The sequence below is a fragment of the Chanodichthys erythropterus genome, chromosome 8, assembly GCF_024489055.1.
Source record: "Chanodichthys erythropterus isolate Z2021 chromosome 8, ASM2448905v1, whole genome shotgun sequence".
NCBI classification, from domain to species: Eukaryota; Metazoa; Chordata; class Actinopteri; order Cypriniformes; family Xenocyprididae; genus Chanodichthys; species Chanodichthys erythropterus.
This window is the reverse complement of record NC_090228.1, coordinates 1314372-1334838: the sequence shown is the minus strand read 5'-3', so window position 1 is coordinate 1334838 and position 20467 is coordinate 1314372. Positions and strand designations below refer to the sequence as shown.

At 36.1% G+C, this 20467-nt stretch overlaps 2 protein-coding genes and 2 non-coding genes across 11 annotated transcripts; 1 reads left to right on the top strand and 3 right to left on the bottom strand.

Annotated features, from left to right (window-relative positions):
* Positions 1-35: 35 nt before the first annotated feature.
* On the top strand, positions 36-2038 carry ost4 (oligosaccharyltransferase complex subunit 4 (non-catalytic)). 2 transcript variants are annotated; one of them, XR_010895646.1, is made up of 3 exons: positions 36-141; positions 1749-1875; positions 1951-2038. XR_010895646.1 is itself a non-coding variant. In XM_067391347.1 (2 exons), the coding sequence occupies exon 1, from the start codon at positions 1753-1755 to the stop codon at positions 1864-1866; it is 114 nt and encodes a 37-aa protein (XP_067247448.1). In that variant the 3' UTR covers positions 1867-1875; positions 1951-2038. The 2 variants fall into 2 exon arrangements, 1 of the variants encoding a protein (XP_067247448.1); XM_067391347.1 differs by lacking the exon at positions 36-141 and having other exon boundaries at positions 1753-1875.
* Positions 2039-2120: 82 nt separating this feature from the next.
* Positions 2121-19653, bottom strand: agbl5 (AGBL carboxypeptidase 5). Of its 7 annotated transcripts, XM_067391340.1 has the most exons (18): positions 19472-19652; positions 19193-19368; positions 17820-17869; positions 17401-17649; positions 16393-16564; positions 16038-16207; positions 14309-14486; positions 14053-14231; positions 13312-13813; positions 11557-11726; positions 11147-11476; positions 10759-10943; positions 7692-7880; positions 3373-3500; positions 3244-3293; positions 2841-2980; positions 2619-2727; positions 2121-2414 (listed from the first exon to the last, which is right to left on the bottom strand). In XM_067391340.1, exons 4-18 carry the CDS (start codon positions 17619-17621, stop codon positions 2399-2401), a joined length of 2739 nt encoding a protein of 912 aa, XP_067247441.1. In that variant the 5' UTR covers positions 17622-17649; positions 17820-17869; positions 19193-19368; positions 19472-19652; the 3' UTR covers positions 2121-2398. The 7 variants fall into 7 exon arrangements, with proteins under 7 accessions (XP_067247441.1, XP_067247445.1, XP_067247443.1 ...); XM_067391344.1 differs by having other exon boundaries at positions 10759-10940; positions 19193-19653; XM_067391342.1 differs by having other exon boundaries at positions 17777-17869; positions 19193-19652.
* On the bottom strand, positions 19586-19658 carry trnaa-agc (transfer RNA alanine (anticodon AGC)). The gene has a single exon. It is a non-coding gene; the product is annotated as a tRNA-Ala (tRNA).
* Positions 19659-20196: 538 nt separating this feature from the next.
* Positions 20197-20284, bottom strand: trnay-gua (transfer RNA tyrosine (anticodon GUA)). The gene is given in 2 exon segments: positions 20197-20232; positions 20248-20284. It is a non-coding gene; the product is annotated as a tRNA-Tyr (tRNA).
* Positions 20285-20467: the final 183 nt, after the last annotated feature.

Below are 20467 nucleotides of genomic sequence, written 5' to 3'. Positions count from 1 at the left end.
AATTATCAGTGATTTATTCAGGATGTGACGTCTTCAGAGACCCGTATGTACGTGACGTGTCTCAATCCCGGAATTCAGCAGCGCAGGATCTTTCGAGCTGAGCGGATTCATCATAAACATCACATAACCAACACAATAATTGTGAGTAATACAGTAAATTAAACTATAATGTGTGAAAGCATCAATGACACGAGCAGCAGTTCTGATCTTTAATTTCGTTGCATCACATCTGATCATGATGTGTTACACTTCATTAATATAATCATGCGATGTGTTTTAAATGCCGTAAAATAACATTTCATTGTTATTATAAGTAAGTATGTAATCTTTATATTGCACTATAAATTATATGCAGTTGCTGCAAAAAATGAAAATTATATATTTTCATTTATTTCTCCAGGGTTCCGGAAGTACAAACAGCATCCATTTTGTTAATCGATTAAACTTGCTCCTGCTAAAGACGTCAGCTCGCTTTATGTGAGCTTGTTTTTTTAAAGAAAAGAAAAAAAATAGGTTTTAACGACAGAATTCGGCAGGTGGAAAAAATACATCACCCATGATGCTCTTGCATTGCGAATGACGTCATCTCCGTACGCTCTCAAAATACTTAAATATTTCTATGTATTTGCAATAAACTTAAAACATATTGTTTCTACAGATGTAATCAATGTCTTTAAATGAGTAGTTGTATAATTCTACGTCGTTTTTAATTCGATTATGCTGGTCGCAATGCTTCATGGGATTGTAGTTTTTTCCCCTAACTAAAGCCACAATCTTGTACCTATGTGTTTTTATCCGATTTTCAAATAGTGTTTTGCTTCAAATCAAAGTTTGTAATGCTACGATTCACCTCCTAGCTGACTAAAATACTTTTTTTTCCTATTAAGAGAGTCTGAATTGCGAGATATAAAGTCAGAAATGTGATAAAAAGTCGGAATTACGAGTTATAAAGTCAGAATTGCGAGACATAAAGTCAGAATTGTGATTAAAAAGTCGGAATTGTGATTTAAAAAGTCGGAATTGCCAGTTATAAAGTCGGAATTGTGATTAAAAAGTCGGAATTGCCAGTTATAAAGTCGGAATTGTGATTAAAAAGTCCTAGCTGACTAAAATACTTTTTTTTTTTTTTCCTATTGGAGAGTCGGAATTGCGAGATATAAAGTCGGAATTGTGATTTAAAAGTTGGAATTACGAGATATAAAGTCAGAATTGTGATTTAAAAAGTCAGAATCGTGATTAAAAAGTCGAAATTGCCAGTTATAAAGTCGGAATTGTGATTTAAAAGTTGGAATTACGAGATATAAAGTCAGAATTGTGATTTAAAAAGTCAGAATCGTGATTAAAAAGTCGAAATTGCCAGTTATAAAGTCGGAACTGCGAGTTGCAATTCCAACTTTATAACTCGCAGTTCTGACTTTATAACTGGCAATTCCGACTTTATAACTGGCAATTCTGACTTTTTAATCACAATTCTGACTTTTTAAATCACAATTCCGACTTTATATCTCGCAATTCCAAGTTTATGAGTTGTAAAGTCGGAATTGCGAGTTATAAAGTCAGAAGTGCGAGATAGAAAAAAATTACCTATTGGAGAAATTAACTGGGAAAAATACTTCTGAAACCAACGTTGCTGAAAAAGTGGGCGGGCCCTAATGCACTCTATTGTGTTGCTGTAAAATGAACATGCTTTTATAGCTGCTATATGAAGTACATGAATACAGTAATCAAACAAACGTGATGTTTTGCAGCGTGATGGTGACGGACGTACAGCTGGCCATATTCGCCAACATGCTGGGCGTGTCGCTCTTCCTGCTGGTGGTTCTGTATCACTATGTGGCCGTGAACAACCCTAAGAAACTGGAGTGAGGTTGAGAGGTGAGCAGACGCACGCATCAACACCTGATCATGTGTGATAATAATGACGGGAATAACTGATGTTTCCTCCGGCAGGATGTGGAACGGGGAGAATCGGAGGATGACCCAGCCTGTAAATGTGCGTTTTGTATGAAAATCATGGGAATAAATTGTCAGAATGTGAGATGCCTGTTGTGTGTGTTTTTCTTGATTTAAATAATGAAGTCAGCACTTTTTTCATAAATACACATTTGTTTATTGCTTTCTAAATGCACCATAAACACAGTTTGGTCAGTTTTTCTTAAATGTAATAAGCACCACAATCCGATTTTGCCATAACATAATTTTTCAATCACAAAACGAAGCCACACATTTAAAAGGGCATCTTTAGAAACACAACGTGATGCTGAGCATGTGGTTGTTTTAGTGTAGTTGTGCTTATGGAGGATTAAAACGGCCACAGCACTGCTGAATGCTGGGAAAGCGCCACATTTCAATCACCGTTAAACACGAGCAGCTTCTGTAGATGATTCATTAGAGCTTCTCAGGTCTGCAAAGATCTGTTGAGATGAAAGTCTTTAAGTATTAATAGTGTCCAGCTCCAGCCGACCAATCAGAGCATAGTGTGCTTTTCAGAAGGAGGGGCTTCATAGAGACAGGAACTAAACAGAGCGTTCCTGACAGACTGGGAAGAGAGGAGCTGCAACAATGGAGAATATGAGGAGAATAATCAACATTTAAGCAGGAAAACCTGTTCTTGTCACCTGTTTGTGTGTTTGTCTCTAGCGTCTCCAGAGCTCTGATAGCTGCAGGAAGAGTTCTTCAACAGAGTTTTGGTTGCCAGACGCAATGAACCGTCTTTCCCAGAAACACCTAAAAACAGCAGATTCTGAGTTAAAATGCATGTATGAATATTCAAATAATCAGCAGGGAATGCATGTTGGGACGGCTTTATAGGGTTGATTTTGTGTGTGAGGGACTCTGACCCGCCAGGTGTTTCTTGATGCCGGGTTTGATCAGTTTCCACACTCTCATGCTGTGCGTCTCGTGGCCCGTAAGAGGGACGACCACGGACTGAACGTCCTTCCGCACCGGGATACGGCTGGGCCGAGGCTGCAGCTCACATCTGAAAGCAGAAAACACATTTACACACTTCAGTCGCACTTCTGAACGTGTGAATGTGCTTCATCAGATCAAGTTCTGTGTCTCAAACTAGAGCACAAACCCCTGCAACGATTTCCTGCTAAATCATTGTCTACATACATGCATACATCATATGTGTACATCATACATACATTCATACATCATACATATATACATGCATACATACGTTTATACATACATACATGCATGTTTTCTCTACAGTAAGTATCATATGATGATGTTCACCTGCTGTACTCTATAGATGTCAGGATGTCCAGAGATTCCCGCAGCGGTTCCTAGAAAACATTCCCAACAGTATTTCAATCTATAAGCCATCTGTGTTCACGGACAGCTCTGGTAAATGTGGGTTTCTACCTGTGCTGTGAACGCTATCCTCTGATAGGATGCCTGAGAGTGGGCGGGGCCTGATCGACCAGCCTTGCCCCACCCACCACGCATCTCTTTAGTCTGGCTGGCTGGGCGGAACTCCAGGCAGCTGTTGCCTAGGCAACAACACAGACAGGGTTACCTCATTAAAAACCATTCACGGTAACCATGGTAACAGTGGAACGAGCTGGTAACTATAGCAACACAGCTCGTGTGAGCCACATTCACAGTGACTTGTGGATTTTATAATATACAATATGATAAAAAAAATACAATTTTGTATTTAGTTTTGCATAAGCTGCACATGTGTAAATGTTCCTGGGACTGGACAGACTGAAAGGACATCGCCACAGAGAAGAGAAGGAATGATAAAGAAAGGCCAAAGGTCACAGAAACAGTTCAAACAGAAGGGTGTTTATTAGAGAAAAGATGAACAGATGAACCGCTCGGATACTTCTATCAGCTCACGGAGCACACAGTACAAGATACATTAATAAATGAGCACACCATCATGTGGCTTACAGATTATTGCATCGTTTTAGCGTGATGATCTACTGTTATACATTCAGAGGCGAATGAAGAGAACAAACCGTCAGGTCCACAATGAGAGCACAGCTTCAGGATGAGAAGAGATGAAGTCAGAGATGAAGAGAGAACAGGAACAGGAAGTAACATCACATGACATCATCACAGCAGAGACGAGACACGACAGCGAGCATCAGATCTGTCCGAATGCGTCACGCTACATTAACACACACAGTTAGATTAGTTACACACGCTTCTGCTGAGATGGTTAATGAGTGTTAAACTGGTGCGAGTTTCTACGGATGTGCTTTACATCTGACATGTGCTGAAGGAATTCTGGGATTTTAGACAGCTGCGTCTGTGCATTACAGATGATATCTGCACACTCACACACTCACTCTCACACACACACACACGCACTTGAATCTCACAAAAAAATGCAGGTCATATTTCACCGCAGAAATAAGAAGAAAATAAAAATATATCTTTTTCCATACTTAACGAAGCCATTTTTAGGACCATCAAGATTTTTTTTCCATTAAGATTACAAAGATCCTTCTGGAACCTTGTGTTCGCCACTAAATAAAAAATAAAAAAAGGTAATTGCGACTTTTTATCTCGCAATTTTGACTTCTTTTCTCAGAATTGCGAGATAAAAAGTCAAAATTTGAAGTTATAAAGTCAGAATTGAGTTATAAAGTCAGATTTGCGAGATATAAAGTCAGAATTACGAGTTATAAAGTCAGAATTTAGTTATAAAGTCAGAATTGCGAGATATAAAGTCAGAATTGAGTTATAAAGTCAGACTTGCGAGATATAAAGTCAGAATTACTAGTTATAAAGTCAGAATTGAGTTATAAAGTCAGAATTGAGTTATAAACTCAGAATTACGAGTTATAAAGTCAGAATTGCGAGATATAAAGTCAGAATTGAGTTATAAACTCAGAATTACAAGTTATAAAGTCAGAACTGCGTGATATAAAGTCAGAATTGAGATATAAAGTCAGAATTGTGAGTTATAAAGTCAGACTTGTGAGATATAAAGTCAGAATTGCGAGTTATAAAGTCAGAACTGCGTGATATAAAGTCAGAATTGAGTTATAAAGTCAGAATTGAGTTATAAAGTCAGAATTATGAGTTATAAAGTCAGAATTACGAGTTATAAAGTCAGAATTACGAGTTATAAAGTCAGAATTGCGAGATATAAAGTCCGAATTACGAGTTATAAAGTCAGAATTGAGTTATAAAGTCAGATTTGCGAGATATAAAGTCAGAATTACGAGTTATAAAGTCAGAATTACGAGTTATAAAGTCAGAATTGAGTTATAAAGTCAGATTTGCGAGATATTAAGTCCGAATTACGAGTTATAAAGTCAGAATTGAGTTATAAAGTCAGATTTGCGAGATATAAAGTCAGAATTACGAGTTATAAAGTCAGAATTACGAGTTATAAAGTCAGAATTGAGTTATAAAGTCAGATTTGCGAGATATTAAGTCAGAATTACGAGTTATAAAGTCAGAATTGAGTTATAAAGTCAGATTTGCGAGATATTAAGTCAGAATTACGAGTTATAAAGTCAGAATTGAGTTATAAAGTCAGATTTGCGAGATATTAAGTCCGAATTACGAGTTATAAAGTCAGAATTGAGTTATAAAGTCAGATTTGCGAGATATAAAGTCAGAATTACGAGTTATAAAGTCAGAATTACGAGTTATAAAGTCAGAATTGAGTTATAAAGTCAGATTTGCGAGATATTAAGTCAGAATTACGAGTTATAAAGTCAGAATTGAGTTATAAAGTCAGATTTGCGAGATATAAAGTCAGAATTGAGTTATAAAGTCAGAATTGAGTTATAAAGTCAGAATTGAGTTATAAACTCAGAATTATGAGTTATAAACTCAGAATTATGAGTTATAAAGTCAGAATTGAGTTATAAAGTCAGAATTGCGAGATATAAAGTCAGAATTGTGAGATATAAAGTCAGAATTGCGAGATATAAAGTCAGAATTACGAGTTATAAAGTCAGAATTGAGTTATAAAGTCAGATTTGCGAGATATTAAGTCCGAATTACGAGTTATAAAGTCAGAATTGAGTTATAAAGTCAGATTTGCGAGATATTAAGTCAGAATTACGAGTTATAAAGTCAGAATTGAGTTATAAAGTCAGATTTGCGAGATATAAAGTCAGAATTGAGTTATAAAGTCAGAATTGAGTTATAAAGTCAGAATTGAGTTATAAACTCAGAATTATGAGTTATAAACTCAGAATTATGAGTTATAAAGTCAGAATTGAGTTATAAAGTCAGATTTGCGAGATATTAAGTCCGAATTACGAGTTATAAAGTCAGAATTGAGTTATACAGTCAGATTTGCGAGATATAAAGTCAGAATTACGAGTTATAAAGTCAGAATTGAGTTATAAAGTCAGAATTGAGTTATACAGTCAGATTTGCGAGATATAAAGTCAGAATTACGAGATATAAAGTCAGAATTGAGTTATAAAGTCAGAATTGAGTTATAAAGTCAGATTTGCGAGATATAAAGTCAGAATTGAGTTATAAAGTCAGAATTGAGTTATAAAGTCAGAATTGCGAGATATAAAGTCAGAATTACGAGTTATAAAGTCAGAATTGAGTTATAAAGTCAGAATTGTGATATAAAGTCAGAATTGCGAGATATGTCGCAGTTTTTTTATTTTTTATTCAGTGGTGGAAACAAGCTTCCATAGATCCTATTAAGGTTCAGACATATTTTTAAAATTAAAAATCAACAATTAAAAATTAAAATAAGCAAAATCAACATTTTAAATTTAGTACAACAAACCATACCACAATGTATACCTTGCAATTTAATATAAATCCTTCATTACAGTAAGGAGAATTTGGAAGGAAATGTCAGAATAATAAAAACTTTACAGTTCCTAAAAATAATAACAATAATAAAAATAAAAATAAATTATAATTTCTTTGAAGAAAATCTAATTGATTATTTTGTTCTTTTCGTTTAGGTGTAAATATGAGTTTTTGTGAGATTCACCTGCGTACACTGTGAGAATGATGATACAGCAGAAGGCAGTCAGAATAAAGGCATTAAAGATGAAGTCTAGCGGTCACATGATGCTGGGCGGATGGTACAGCTCACAAGATCATTACAAACAAACACAACAGAAACTGCGGGAGAGAGTAGAAAACACACACACACACACACACGGTTGCAACAGATCCGTCCAATACATTCACTGACTCATTCTGACCATATATTCACAAGAAAGAATAAAAGTGCAGCGTGACCATATAAGGACGTCATCTTTCACCGGCTTTAACGCCTTTAGGGAATTAGAAACGGTGACGTCCTGCAGTGCCGATTATGCATAAATTAAAAATAACATTTAGGGGTGAAATACTCTGTTTGCGTGAGATTCAGTCATAATCGTGTGCAGTTTGAGCTCATATTCCACTCAAACATGAATGTAGAATCTAAGGCCTCAATATCGCTAGATTTAGTCATAATAAATAAAATCTCTTGTTTTTTAAATTAACGTGTCAAATAATCTCCATGGGAACCTCTGTGGGTGTAAAATCTAATGCACTCCCTCTCTCACACACACACACACACACACACACAGTGAGGGCCCGTCACTCTGGCGCGGGCCCCGGGGACGTCCTGCTGTCGCTGAGGTAGGCCTGCAGGGGGGGCAGTTTGGAGAGCAGGCTGGGGCGGGGCATGACCTGCAGGGAGGGCAGAATCTGAGCCAGGCTGGACGGCTGGAGCGAGTACAGACCTGCCATACTGATGGAGCAGGGGCCCGGGGCCTCGCCGACACCTCCTGAGGACGAGGAGGATGGGGACGAGGAGGAAGAGGAGGAGGAGGAGGAGGAGGGCGAGAGAGGGGCGCGAGCGGTGCCCGGCTGGCGGAGGGACAGCCGCTGGTGCTGATGATGCGGACGCCTCTTCTCCTGAGCTTTACAGTCTACAGCGGGACACAAAACACACACACTTACAGATCTGTGTGTGACCGTATCATCACTACAGTTGATATCAGTTGTTTATCATTATTATTATGTTGGCTTGGCAAAGCTCACATACCGATCTACTATTTTCGCTTCAAATTACAACCTCCAAACTCGGGCCAGACCTTCAGACTCGGTGTGATTTATATTTTCTAACAGATCAGACTTATGATTCTCGTTAAATGGACGATCAAAACTACATCCCAGAGACTTTCATTGAGGGGTCAAGACTTTTCTATAACACACAGTATTTGAGCTGTCCATCACTAGCAAAGCTTACCGACTATCTTAAGACATGCTAATTCATGCTAGCAATGTGTTAATCATGCTAGCAAAATGCTAAATCATGTTAATTTGTGCTAGCAAAGTACTAATAATGCTAACAACATGCTAATTTGTGCTAGAAATGTGCTAATAATGCTAACAACATACTAATTCATGCTAACAAATGAGCTAATAATGCTACCCACATGCTAAGTCATGTTAGCAACATGTTAAATCATGATAACTAAATGCTAGCAACATGGTAAAACATGCTAACAATGTGTTAAATCATGTTAGCAAACATGTTAAAACATGCTAACAACATGCTAAATAATGTTAACAAAATGGTAATGTGTTAAATTATGTACATTGCTAACAAGTTCAAACTTGTTAGCAATGTACTAAAAGCAATATGTTAGCAATATGTTAAATAATGTTAAAAACATGCTAGAAACATGTTACCAACATACCAATTCATGCTAGCAAAACATGTTAAAACATGCTACCAGCATGTCAATTCATGTTAGCAATGTGTTAAACCATGCTACCAACATGCTAATTAATGCTAGCAATGTGTTAATCATGCTAAAAAAAAAGTTAAATCATGCTAATTTGTGCTAGCAATGTACTAATAATGCTAACAACATGCTAATTTGTACTAGCAATGTGCTAATAATGCTAATAACGTGCTAATTTGTGCTAGAAATGTGCTAATAATGCTAACAACATACTAATTCATGCTAAGAAATTAGCTAATTATCATGTTAACAACGTTAAATCACGATAACGTTATGCTAGCAAAATGGTAAAACATGCTAACAATGTGTTAAATCATGTTAGAAGACACGTAAAAAAATGCTAACATGCTAAATAATGTTAGCAAAATGCTAATGTGTTAAATTATGCTAACAAGTTAAAACTTGTTAGCAATGTACTAAAACCAATATGTTAGCAATATGTTAAATCATGTTAGAAACATGCTAGAAACATGTTAGCAACATACCAATTCATGCTAGCAACATGTTAAAACATGCTACCAACATGCCAATTAATGCTAGCAATGTGCTAAACCATGCTACCAAAATGCCAATTCATGTTAGCAAATGCCAATTCATGCTAGCAACATGCTAAAACATGCTAGCAACATGCCAATTCATGTTAACGATATGCCAATTCATGCTAGCAATGTGTTAAAACATGCTACCAACATCACAATTCATGCTATCAATATGCCACTTCATGTTACCAAAATGCTAAAACATGCTACCAACATGCCAATTAATGCTACCAACATGCTACCAACATACCAATGCTAGCAACATGTTAATTCATGAAAGGATCATGCCAGGCAATATTTAAAAAAATATAAAATAAAATGAGAAAAGCACATAATGAAATGACTAAAAATTAAAACAAAACTTTGCATGAAAACTAAAAATATGAGTAAAACTACAGCATTATAAAAAGAAGACAAAAGGAAAGAAGGAAAAAGAAGGGGGGAAATAATAATAATAACAATAATTTGTTACATTTAAATACCGCTTTTCTCGGCACTCAAAGCGCTTTACATACGGAAGAAGGGAATCTCCTGAACCACCACCAGTGTGCAGCACCACCTGGATGATGTGACGGCGGCCATATTGTGCCAGAACGCCCACCACACACCAGCTGATTGGTGGAGAGGAGACAGAATGATGAAGCCAATCAGTACATGGTGATGATTAGGAGGCCAAATTTGTCCAGGATGCCGGGGTTAAACCCCTACTCTTTTTCGAAGGACATCCTGGGATTTTTAACGACCACAGAGAGTCAGGACCTGGGTTTAACGTCTCATCCGAAGGATGGTGCTTTTTGACAGTACAGGGTCCCCATCATCACTACACTGGGGCGTTAGGACCTGCACAGACCACAGGGTGAGCAGCGCCCCCTACTGGCCCCACTAACACCTCTTCCAGCAGCAACCTGGTTTTCCCAGGAGGTCTCCCATCCAGGTACTGACCAGACTCAGCCCTGCTTAGCTTCAGTGGGTGACCAGTCTTGGGCTACAGCATGAAAGCTGCCGGCATTATCAAGAAGAGGAAGGAGAAGGAAAGGAATGGAAACAAGGAAAATCTGTTCAAGAATCTGTTCAGCAAGTAGGCGAACAGGAGCGATCCTGTTGCTGAGATGCTCATGATACTGAGGGTTTAAATCCATGTCAGAAACGTCACCGTTCTGAATTTAATATTCGTTCATCATCATGTTTTTAGTAGATTTTCAGATTGGCTCTTTTATTTTAAAGGCGGGGCTTATTGCGCCATATCGCGCATTGCACTTTCCCCCATTCATTAGCACTGTTTATTACTGTGAAGCTGCTTTAATGCAGTCTGAAAGCTGTCTAAAAAATGACAAAAGCACATAGCAGAATTACTAAAACTGTAAAAGAATTAAAATAAAAACTGAAAATATAAAAGTAAAAGCTGATTCAACATATTTATATTATTAAAAATGTCTGTTTTTCATAATATCTGTCTCTGAAGGCCGTCCCATAAGTGGATATTCAGTGTGTTTGGAGCAAAATCAACACCATCTGACCTCTGACGGGCCCCAGGCTCCTGTGCGGGGGCCGGTGTGCGCCGGGGCCGTGAGCGCAGGCGGGGCTGCCGAAGGTGAAGCTGGGAGAACTCTTGAGCTGAGGAGACGTCTGCCGGCTTCCCTGAACATTTGCCATGCTGCGCGTCCGGTTGAGGGAGTTTTCCGAGGCAGAGGTGCTCAAGCTTCTGAGAAAATGCAGAAAAAAAGTGTTATTTTAGTATCATTGAGATATTATTATAGTTCTTCATTCATTTCCCATTTGGTTAAACTGGCTGTATGTAGAATTCAGAAACCTGTTATTAGCGACACCGGTGGCCGTTAAGTGAACTGCAGCGCACTCTTTCATTCTTTGCATAGAAGTAAAAAGAAGCTGAAAATACTGTCTTACGCAGGTTTGGGCGGACTGCTGGCTTTCGTGTTGGCGTTCTTGCGGTTGTCGGACGCGAGGCCCTTGCTGTTCCGCACGTGTTTGAGGATGGACGCCCGCAGGTTCAGCAGGCTGCTGTGTTCGGACAGAACTAGCCGCGGCCACGGGTTACACTCCGCCATGTCCAGCGCTGCTATGGCGACTGCTCGCCCCACCTGTTCGTACACCTCAGGCGTGTATTTGGGCGGGAAGGTGGGCGGTGGAGGGGGCGTGGCTCGCCCGTTATCGTGACAGGCGGGTGGGATGGTGTTCACCGACCGCCCCGTGTTGTAGTTGCACTCCAGCGTGTAACTAAAGACAGGAAACACACACGTTGGTTCAAATGCATGTCACATGTTAATATCTGACTGAGTTTGATTCTGGGTCTGTACCTGTGGGTCAGGCCGATGGTTTTGTGAATGGCCACACGTCCACTGCCCTCTTTCGACTGGCCGTCGCGTTTGTCGCGAGCGTACATGTTCTTCTCGGAGAAATTACAGCCCAGGAAATCAAAATGGGCGCAGTTTAGTGAGATCAGCTTCGGATACAACATGTTCTCCACCTGCAGAAAAATGATGATGACTGATTAAATGTAAAACATTTAAATTAACTGATTACATTTAAAACACTTAAAATAACTGACGAAATTCAAAACATTTAAAATAACTGATTAAATTTAAAACACTTAAAATAACTGACGAAATTTAAAACATTTAAAATAACTGATTAAATTTAAAACACTTAAAATAACTGACGAAATTTAAAACATTTAAAATAACTGATTACATTTAAAACACTTAAAATAACTGACGAAATTCAAAACATTTAAAATAACTGATTAAATTTAAAACACTTAAAATAACTGACGAAATTTAAAACATTTAAAACAACTGATTAAATTTAAAACACTTAAAATAACTGACGAAATTTGAAACATTTAGAATAACTGATTAAATTTAAAACTCTTAAAATAACTGACGAAATTTGAAACATTTAGAATAACTGATTAAATTTAAAACTCTTAAAATAACTGACGAAATTTGAAACATTTAAATAACTGATTAAATTTAAAACACTTAAAATAACTGACGAAATTTAAAACATTTAAAATAACTGATTAAATTTGAAACATTTAGAATAACAGATGTAATTTTAAACACTTAAAATAACTGACGAAATTTAAATGAATTAAAATAACTGATTAAATTTAAATTACTTCAAATAACTGTCGAAATTTAAATTACTTCAAATAACTGATTCAATTTAAAACATTTAAAATAACTGATTAAATTTAAAACATTTAAAATAACTGATTAAATTTAAATTACTTAAAATAACTGTCGAAATTTAAATTACTTCAAATAACTGATTCAATTTAAAACATTTAAAATAACTGTCGAAATTTAAAACATTTAAAATAACTGATTAAATTTAAAACACTTAAAACAACTGTCGAAATTTAAAACTTTTAAAATAACTGATGAAATTCAAAACATTTAAAATAACTGTCGAAATTGAAATTACTTAAAATAACTGTCGAAATTTAAATTACTTAAAATAACTGACGAAATTTAAATTACTTAAAATAACTGACGAAATTCAAAACATTTAAAATAACTGACGAAATTTAAATTGCTTAAAATAACTGACAAAATTTAAATTACTTAAAATAACTGACGAAATTTAAATTACTTAAAATAACTGACGAAATTTAAATTACTTAAAATAACTGTCGAAATTTAAAACTTTTAAAATAACTGTCGAAATTCAAAACATTTAAAATAACTGTCGAAATTTAAATTACTTAAAATAACTGTCGAAATTTAAATTACTTAAAATAACTGTCGAAATTTAAATTACTTAAAATAACTGACGAAATTTAAAACTTTTAAAATAACTGACGAAATTCAAAACATTTAAAATAACTGACGAAATTCAAAACATATAAAATAACTGACGAAATTTAAAACACTAAAAATTATTACATTAAAAACATAAAAAATAATCAATTCAATTTAAAAGGCAAAAATTTAGACCATTTAAAACAACTGATTAAATTTGAATATTTAACAATTAATAAATGTGCAAATTTGCGAAGGGATAAAAAGACACCTGAAGGAAATACGTGACCGTGAGATCACACACACCTGCTGACTCTCGTCCGACAGGTTGTTGCCGTACATGAAGCATCCTCTCTTGGAGGCGTGGCCGTGCAGGTCTACATAATATGCGACTCCGCTGTCCTGGGGCGGGATCTGCTCAGAGGGGGCGGGGTTTGTCACCACCGGCGCTTCGCCTCTGTTCGGCGTCGACTCGTTCTCATCGCAGGGCCCCACCTCCCTCTCGACTCCGCCTTTCTCCCAGCTCTCCTCCAGCTGCATCGGGATCTCTGAGAGGTCGAGGGTCGGCCCATCCCCGCGCTCCGCCTCGTTGCGGTGGTTGAGACAGCGCTCTAGCTCAGTGGGCGTGGTCACAGGAAGGGTGGTGTTTGATTGGTTGGAGGTTTTAAGGGCGGAGGGAGTGTTGTTGCCGAGGCGATTGTGGATGTGGTGGTAGAGCAGGAGAGATTTGGCGCCGTAGATGGAGGGGTGCAGATCTGGACTGGGGTTCACATACTGTCTGTTCAGATTCACACCGCGAGAGTCCGTCCTGAAAACACACGTTTAAATTCACTTAAAATAACGGATTCAATTAAAAACATTTAAAATAATTGATTAATTGTAATTGTTTAAATGTCATTTTACAACCATTTTAAAACTTTTTTTTGGTTTTGTTCCTATATGGGTAGAAAAATTCCAAATTTGCAACTGGATGAAATGAAAACTGAACAAAACAAGAAATTGTCATCAATGTTCAATAAACACAAGCGCACACAGATGACCTCTGACCTGTAATGACCCCTGACGACCCCGTCGGGGTTCAGCATGGGAATGAGTTTGAAGACAAAGATCCTGCGGAGCGCCTGAGCGCGCGGATCATCCTGACTCAAGATGAAGTTCAGGAAACCGTTAAAAACGAAACTAGACGGCGTCTCACCGGGGTGAACCCTGCTGCTCAGGAAGAACACCTGCGGACACAGACGAGAACGTGACGGACTGAAGAGGAACGCTGGCGAGAATGTTCAGGTCAAACAGTGTCTGATACCCGTTTGCCAGTGAAGCAGTGCGGCCGCGGGGTGCTGAGGTCCGGGAAGAGTCTGTCCAGCCGCGGCTCTCTCTCCTCCAGCAAACCGTGACAGGACGAAACCGTGATCAGATCCACCCGGTGGCCGTCCAGAGAGTGACACAACAGCTCACGGTGGTAGTATATGCTCTCCACTGGACTATACACACAGAACATCACGGCAAAATCCAGTTACAGGGAGGAAGTTCGGTTTGCAATTAAAATAGAAGTATTCAAATGTGTTTCAAATATATCTATGTATAAATAATGTATAAAAAGTGAATATTTATCACTTAAAAAAACAAAATAAAGCATTTTTAACCTTTAAAAAATAAAAAATAATGCAAAATGTGCAATAAAATAGTGTATATCTAACATTTAAAAAATGAAAATAATGCAAAACGTAATAAAATGGTGTATATTTAAAATTAAAAAATTATAATAAAGAAAAATGTGCAATAAAATAGTGTTTATTTAAAAAATGAAAATAATACAAATGTAAAATAAAATATTTAGTTTAATATGTAAAAAAATAATGCAAAATGTGCAATAAAATATTTAATGTTTAATGATTTAAAAAAAAAAATAATGCAAAATGTGCAATAAAATATTTAGTGTTTAATTATTTAAAAAAAAAATAATGCAAATGGAGCAATAAAATATTTAGTGTTTTCTATTTTTAAAATAACGAAAATAATTCAAAATGTGCAATAAAATATTTAGTGTTTAATTTTTATTTAAATAAAATAATGCAAAATGTGCAATAAAATATTTAGTTTAATATTTAAAAAAAAATAAAAAGTAATGCAAAATGTCCAATTAAATAGTTTAATAATTTAAAAAAATTATAATGCAAAATGTGCAATAAAATATTTAGTTTAATATTTTTTTTAATTTTAAATGCAAAATGTGTAATAAAATATTTAGTGTTTAAAATTTTTAAAATAATGAAAATTATGCAAAATGTGCAATAAAATATTTAGTGTTCAATATTTAAAAAACAAATAATGCAAAATGTGCAATAAAATATTTAGTGTTTGATACTTTTAAAATAATGAAAATAATGCAAAATGTGCAATAAAATATTTAGTTTAATATTTAAAAAAAAAATTAAAATAATGCAAAATGTGTAATAAAATATTTAGTGTTCAATATTTAAAAAAAAAATAATAATGCAAAATGTGCAATAAAATATTTTGTTTAATATTTTTTTTGAAAAAAAATTAAATAATGCAAAATGTGCAATAAAATATTTGGTGTTCACTATTTTTAAAAAAATAAAAAATAATGCAAAATGTGCAATAAAATATTTAGTTAATTTTTTTTTTATTTTAAATGCAAAATGTGTAATAAAATATTTAGTGTTTAAAATTTTTAAAATAATGAAAATTATGCAAAATGTGCAATAAAACATACAGGGTTTGTTTAAGATTTATAAACTGAAAAAGGAGCGTCGGGCAGCAGACGGGACGGTGTGTGTGTGTGTGTGTGTGTGTGTGTGTGTGTGTGTGTGTGTGTGTGTGTGTGTGTGTGTGTGTGTGTGTGTGTGTAGGTGTGTGTGTGTAGGTGTGTGTGTGTGTAGGTGTGTGTGTGTGTAGGTGTGTGTGTGTGTAGGTGTGTGTGTGTGTAGGTGTGTGTGTGTGTGTGTGTGTGTGTGTGTGTGTGTGTGTGTGTGTGTGTGTGTGTGTGTGTGTGTGTGTGTGTGAGGTACCTGCAGGGCCCCAGCGTGTGTGAGGCGCTCAGGAACTTCTGGTCGAGCTGCAGCATCATGTCCTGACACTCCGTGTATGAGAACGGATAACAGAAGGAGAAGTATGTAGTGACGCCTCGGACGTCCAGCAGACGATGAACAAACGACAGGATGAACTGACTGTCTGACATCTGCACACACACACACACACACACACACACACACACACAGGAGTTATTTATGGAGTTCAGGAGTTATTTATGACTCAATAAAAATAGCAGATTATTTTAAGACATGAACCTGAAATAACACAATATGTTAGAACTATTTTTAACAACACAGATCAAACAGAAGTTATTTCAGGCGTGTGTGTTACCACAAACGTGGGTCTGTCTCGAACCCTCTCCCAGCGTGTTTTGACGGGCAGCGCGCGGACGAACGGAGCCATGCCCTGAGAGTAAAGCTTGCTCTGTTTGTTCATGTTCATCATGTTGATCTTCAGCAGTTTTCCCGGTAACATCCCGCGAACGCTGAAGTAGAACCACGACCTGTGAAAACACACCAAACACACTTCAGAACAGATTCTGTCTTTAGTTCAACATGAAACCGCTTTACTCCAGGAAAATCCCCGGATTAATCACTCGCGGTAAAGCCAGGAACGTGTGAAAAGAAAGAAAATGAGGTTCATTTTATTTTTAGTGATGCAATATTTTACTAAAACTCTGAAAGAAGTAAGTTTTAATTTATCCAAAACCAAAATCAAAAAGTTTGTTTAATAATCAGTGACACTTTTGTGGATATTTTGATGATAAGGGAAAAAATGACAAACTTAAACATGCTGGTAAAAGTTTGTGTAACCAGTTCACCAGTGAAGTTATAAAACATATAGTGTTCATTTAATATTTCAAAACTGAAATTATGCAAAACATGCAATAAAATATAGTATATTTAACATTAAAAAATAAAAATTAAGTAAAATGTGCAATAAAATATAGTATTTATTTAACATTTAAAAAATGAAAATTATGCAAAACATGCAATAAAATATATAGTGTACATTTAATATTTAAAAATGCAAAATTTAAAGTTAAAATTTTGCTAATGCAAAAATTAAGTTATTTAATCAATTAATTTCTAATTTAAAAAATAAATTACATTGCAAAATAAAAACTGCCACAGCCAAAATGTGTCATTAATTTGTCGTTGTTTTTGTCCATCATTTTGTCCCTGAAATCATTAAAAATCATGGGAAAAGACACATATTTTCAGTTGCCAATATTCTGGTGTATCAGTAATTTTAATTTCATTGTGACTCATGTTGAAAATATCCCAAGCAAACACTGATCTCAGAGCAGAACAGCTGTGATGATGTAACGCTTCATACCGGTTGCCGTTTTCAAACTCTGTACTGGCGCAGTCCGGTTTGGTCCAGACGTTGAACTCATAGTCGGGTTGCGGCTGCGCAGAAGCGTTGGCCGGTCGCGCGCTCTCGCCGTCGGGTTCGGATCGATCCACTCGCTCCACGCGGGCCAGATTCCCAGAGTCGAAGCGGGAGCTGAACACGACATTCCCAAAGCGGAACTCCATGATCAGACGGACGTTCATGCGTTCATGAGAGCCTTCATCTCCACACCTTAAGAAACACACACACACCTAAACAACAGTGACACACGGCTTCATGTTACAGTACCATCATTGACCTCTGACCCTTCAGCCCTGCCTGAGTCTGGACACATCAGCACTGAGAAACACACACACACCATCAAACGAGACGCAGAAAATCCTGGATTTCCTCCACCGTACCTGTTTCACAGGAGAGACGCTGTAATGAATCCTGTAATGATCTGCTTCAGCTGGAAAGACAAGAGCACACACACACACACACACACACACACACACACACACACACTGACATGATGACGCTCAGCGTACTTCATGAGTTTATCACATTTCACACACAAAAACTGTACCATTTCTGCAACATTTCCACAGACTGTTAAATATACACTGTATATTTTACTGCACATTTTTTGAAACATTAAATATACAAATATTTTATTGCACATTTAACTTTTTTGCATTTTTTTAACTTTAAATATACACTATTTATTTTATTGCACATTTTCCATTATTTTAATATTTTAAATGTTAAATATACACTATACTTTTTTGCACATGTTGTATTATTTTCATTTTAAATGTTAAATATACAGTATATATATTTTATTGCAAATTTTGCATTTTATTTTGCATTTTTTAAACATAAAAAACACTATTTATTGCATGTTGCATTATTTTATTTTTGAAGTGTTAAATATACACTAAATATTTTATTGCATGTTTCATTATTTTTATTTTTAAATGTTAAATATATACTATATATTTTATTGCACGTTTTGCATTATTTGCATTTTTTAAAGGTTAAATATACACTATATTTTATTGCACGTTTTGCATTATTTGCATTTTTTAAAGGTTAAATATACACTATATTTTATTGCACGTTTTGCATTATTTGCATTTTTTAAAGGTTAAATATACACTATATTTTATTGCACGTTGCATTAATTTAATTTTTAAACGTTAAATATGCACTATATATATTTTATTGCATTTTGCTTTCTTCACTTTTTACACATTAATATATTTTAAACATATTTTCTAAAACGTTCTCCCTATAACCAAATCTTGCTATTTCATTTTGCAATTTCCAGTCTGATTTTCTTTAGAGCTTGCAGAAATAACACACTTGTCAAAACCCATAGTATGTGCATATTTAACTCATTTATTTCATATAACTGTGGTTGTTGTCTTTGGAGAATGTGATGCTCGTGACACAGGATAATAATGTTTACAGTCCCGTCATATATAATCAAACAATAGCGCGGTATTTCCATCGGAATCATCACTGCACCGTTTCGGTGACATTACGCGATTATGTTACACGAACCTGCATCATTCTAAATCATAAACATGTTAATTTCTGAATCTCACTGAAACATTGACACACATCAGCTGCCGCTAGTGTTGATTAGCATTCGCTAGCTTTATGCAGTTATTTAATGACAAAATCAGCACTGCTGTCTAACAAAACACCTCTGTTGTTTACAGCACAGAAAACTAAACACTAAACCGAGCAAGAATACATTTGTCATCGCTGTGTTCAGAAAAAATACCTGTTTATTGCTTCCTCCTCTGCGATCACTAGGCGACTCTTTAAACCCAAACAAACCCTCACCAGCAGCCTGACTCACAGAGCAGTGCACTGGCCGCTGATTGGCTCGCGAACACAGCGCAGCGCCAGCTGATTGACGCACGCGATAGCTTCGCTCGCAGCGATTGGTTGGTTTGACTCCAAGGACGAAGTAAACCGGAAAAGGCGTATGAACACTGACATGTCGTTTATATAGAAAAGTGCGTGTAAACCATAAAAAAACAATATTAGAAAAACTTACATTTATTTGAATTTAATGCTCGTTCAATATGGAAGCCAATTTCTTGATCCCATCTTACTTAAGCCAAAAATCGTGCTGAAGTTAATCGTTATTATGACAACAACAAAAACCTAATGGAGGATGCGGGCATCGATCCCGCTACCTCTCGCATGCTAAGCGAGCGCTCTACCATCTGAGCTAATCCCCCTCCGCTTGCATTAACTGCTATAGATCCTTTACTAAATGAAGTTTGTGAAATTTAACTCTGCACATAAAAAAATAAGCCTGGAACAATAAATCGATTCATCTCGCGATGCAGATTTTCCGATTCTCTCTCGAATCGATTCTGAGTTTAGCTTTTAAAAGCAGATGGCGCTCTAGGCTAGTTTTTAACCGCACGCTCGTGTATTTGCACCTCAGAATGCGAGATTAATATCTGCAAACACCTTTCTATTACTGTCTATGGCAAACACCCTTGTGATTCGCTTCAACCTATTCAAATTTAACGAATGATTATTTTATAGAAGGTTCAAGTGGTGTGTGTGTGTGTGTGTGTGAGGAATTGGCTGTTTCTAAAGCACACAGCGCCATCTGCTGTTAAAAACTAAGCTAAGAATCGATTCGAGAGAATCGCGATGCAGATTCGGAAAACCTAAGAATCGATACAGAATCATTTCTCGATTCGCGATTCAATGATTTATTGTTCCAGCCCATGAAAAACATTGCTAAATTTAAAAAAAAGCCACTCCTTCGAGCCGGATTCGAACCAGCGACCTAAGGATTTCAGTGAATCACCGCTACAGTCCTCCGCTCTACCAACTGAGCTATCGAAGGGGATGACACTCTGTTCAATAGTATCAGCTATAAATGTACTGTTCAGCTACTTTTAAACGTCAACTATACACTATATTTTATTGCACATTGCATTATTTTCAATTTTAAAGGTTAAATATACGCTATATTTTATTGCTATATTGTTTGCATTATTTAAAGGTTATGCATATAAATTAAATTTAG

Coding starts and splice junctions, on each gene's coding strand:
- ost4 (XM_067391347.1), top strand. CDS start 1,753: ATGGTGACGGACGTACAGCTGGCCATATTCGCCAACATGCTGGGCGTG.
- agbl5 (XM_067391342.1), bottom strand. CDS start 17,621: ATGAACGTCCGTCTGATCATGGAGTTCCGCTTTGGGAATGTCGTGTTC. Junction 3,501..7,691: donor CTGCTCCATCAGTATGGCAG/GTCTGTACTCGC, acceptor GTTGTTGCCTAG/GCAACAGCTGCCTGGAGTTC. Junction 3,294..3,372: donor GGATAGCGTTCACAGCACAG/GTAGAAACCCAC, acceptor AATGTTTTCTAG/GAACCGCTGCGGGAATCTCT.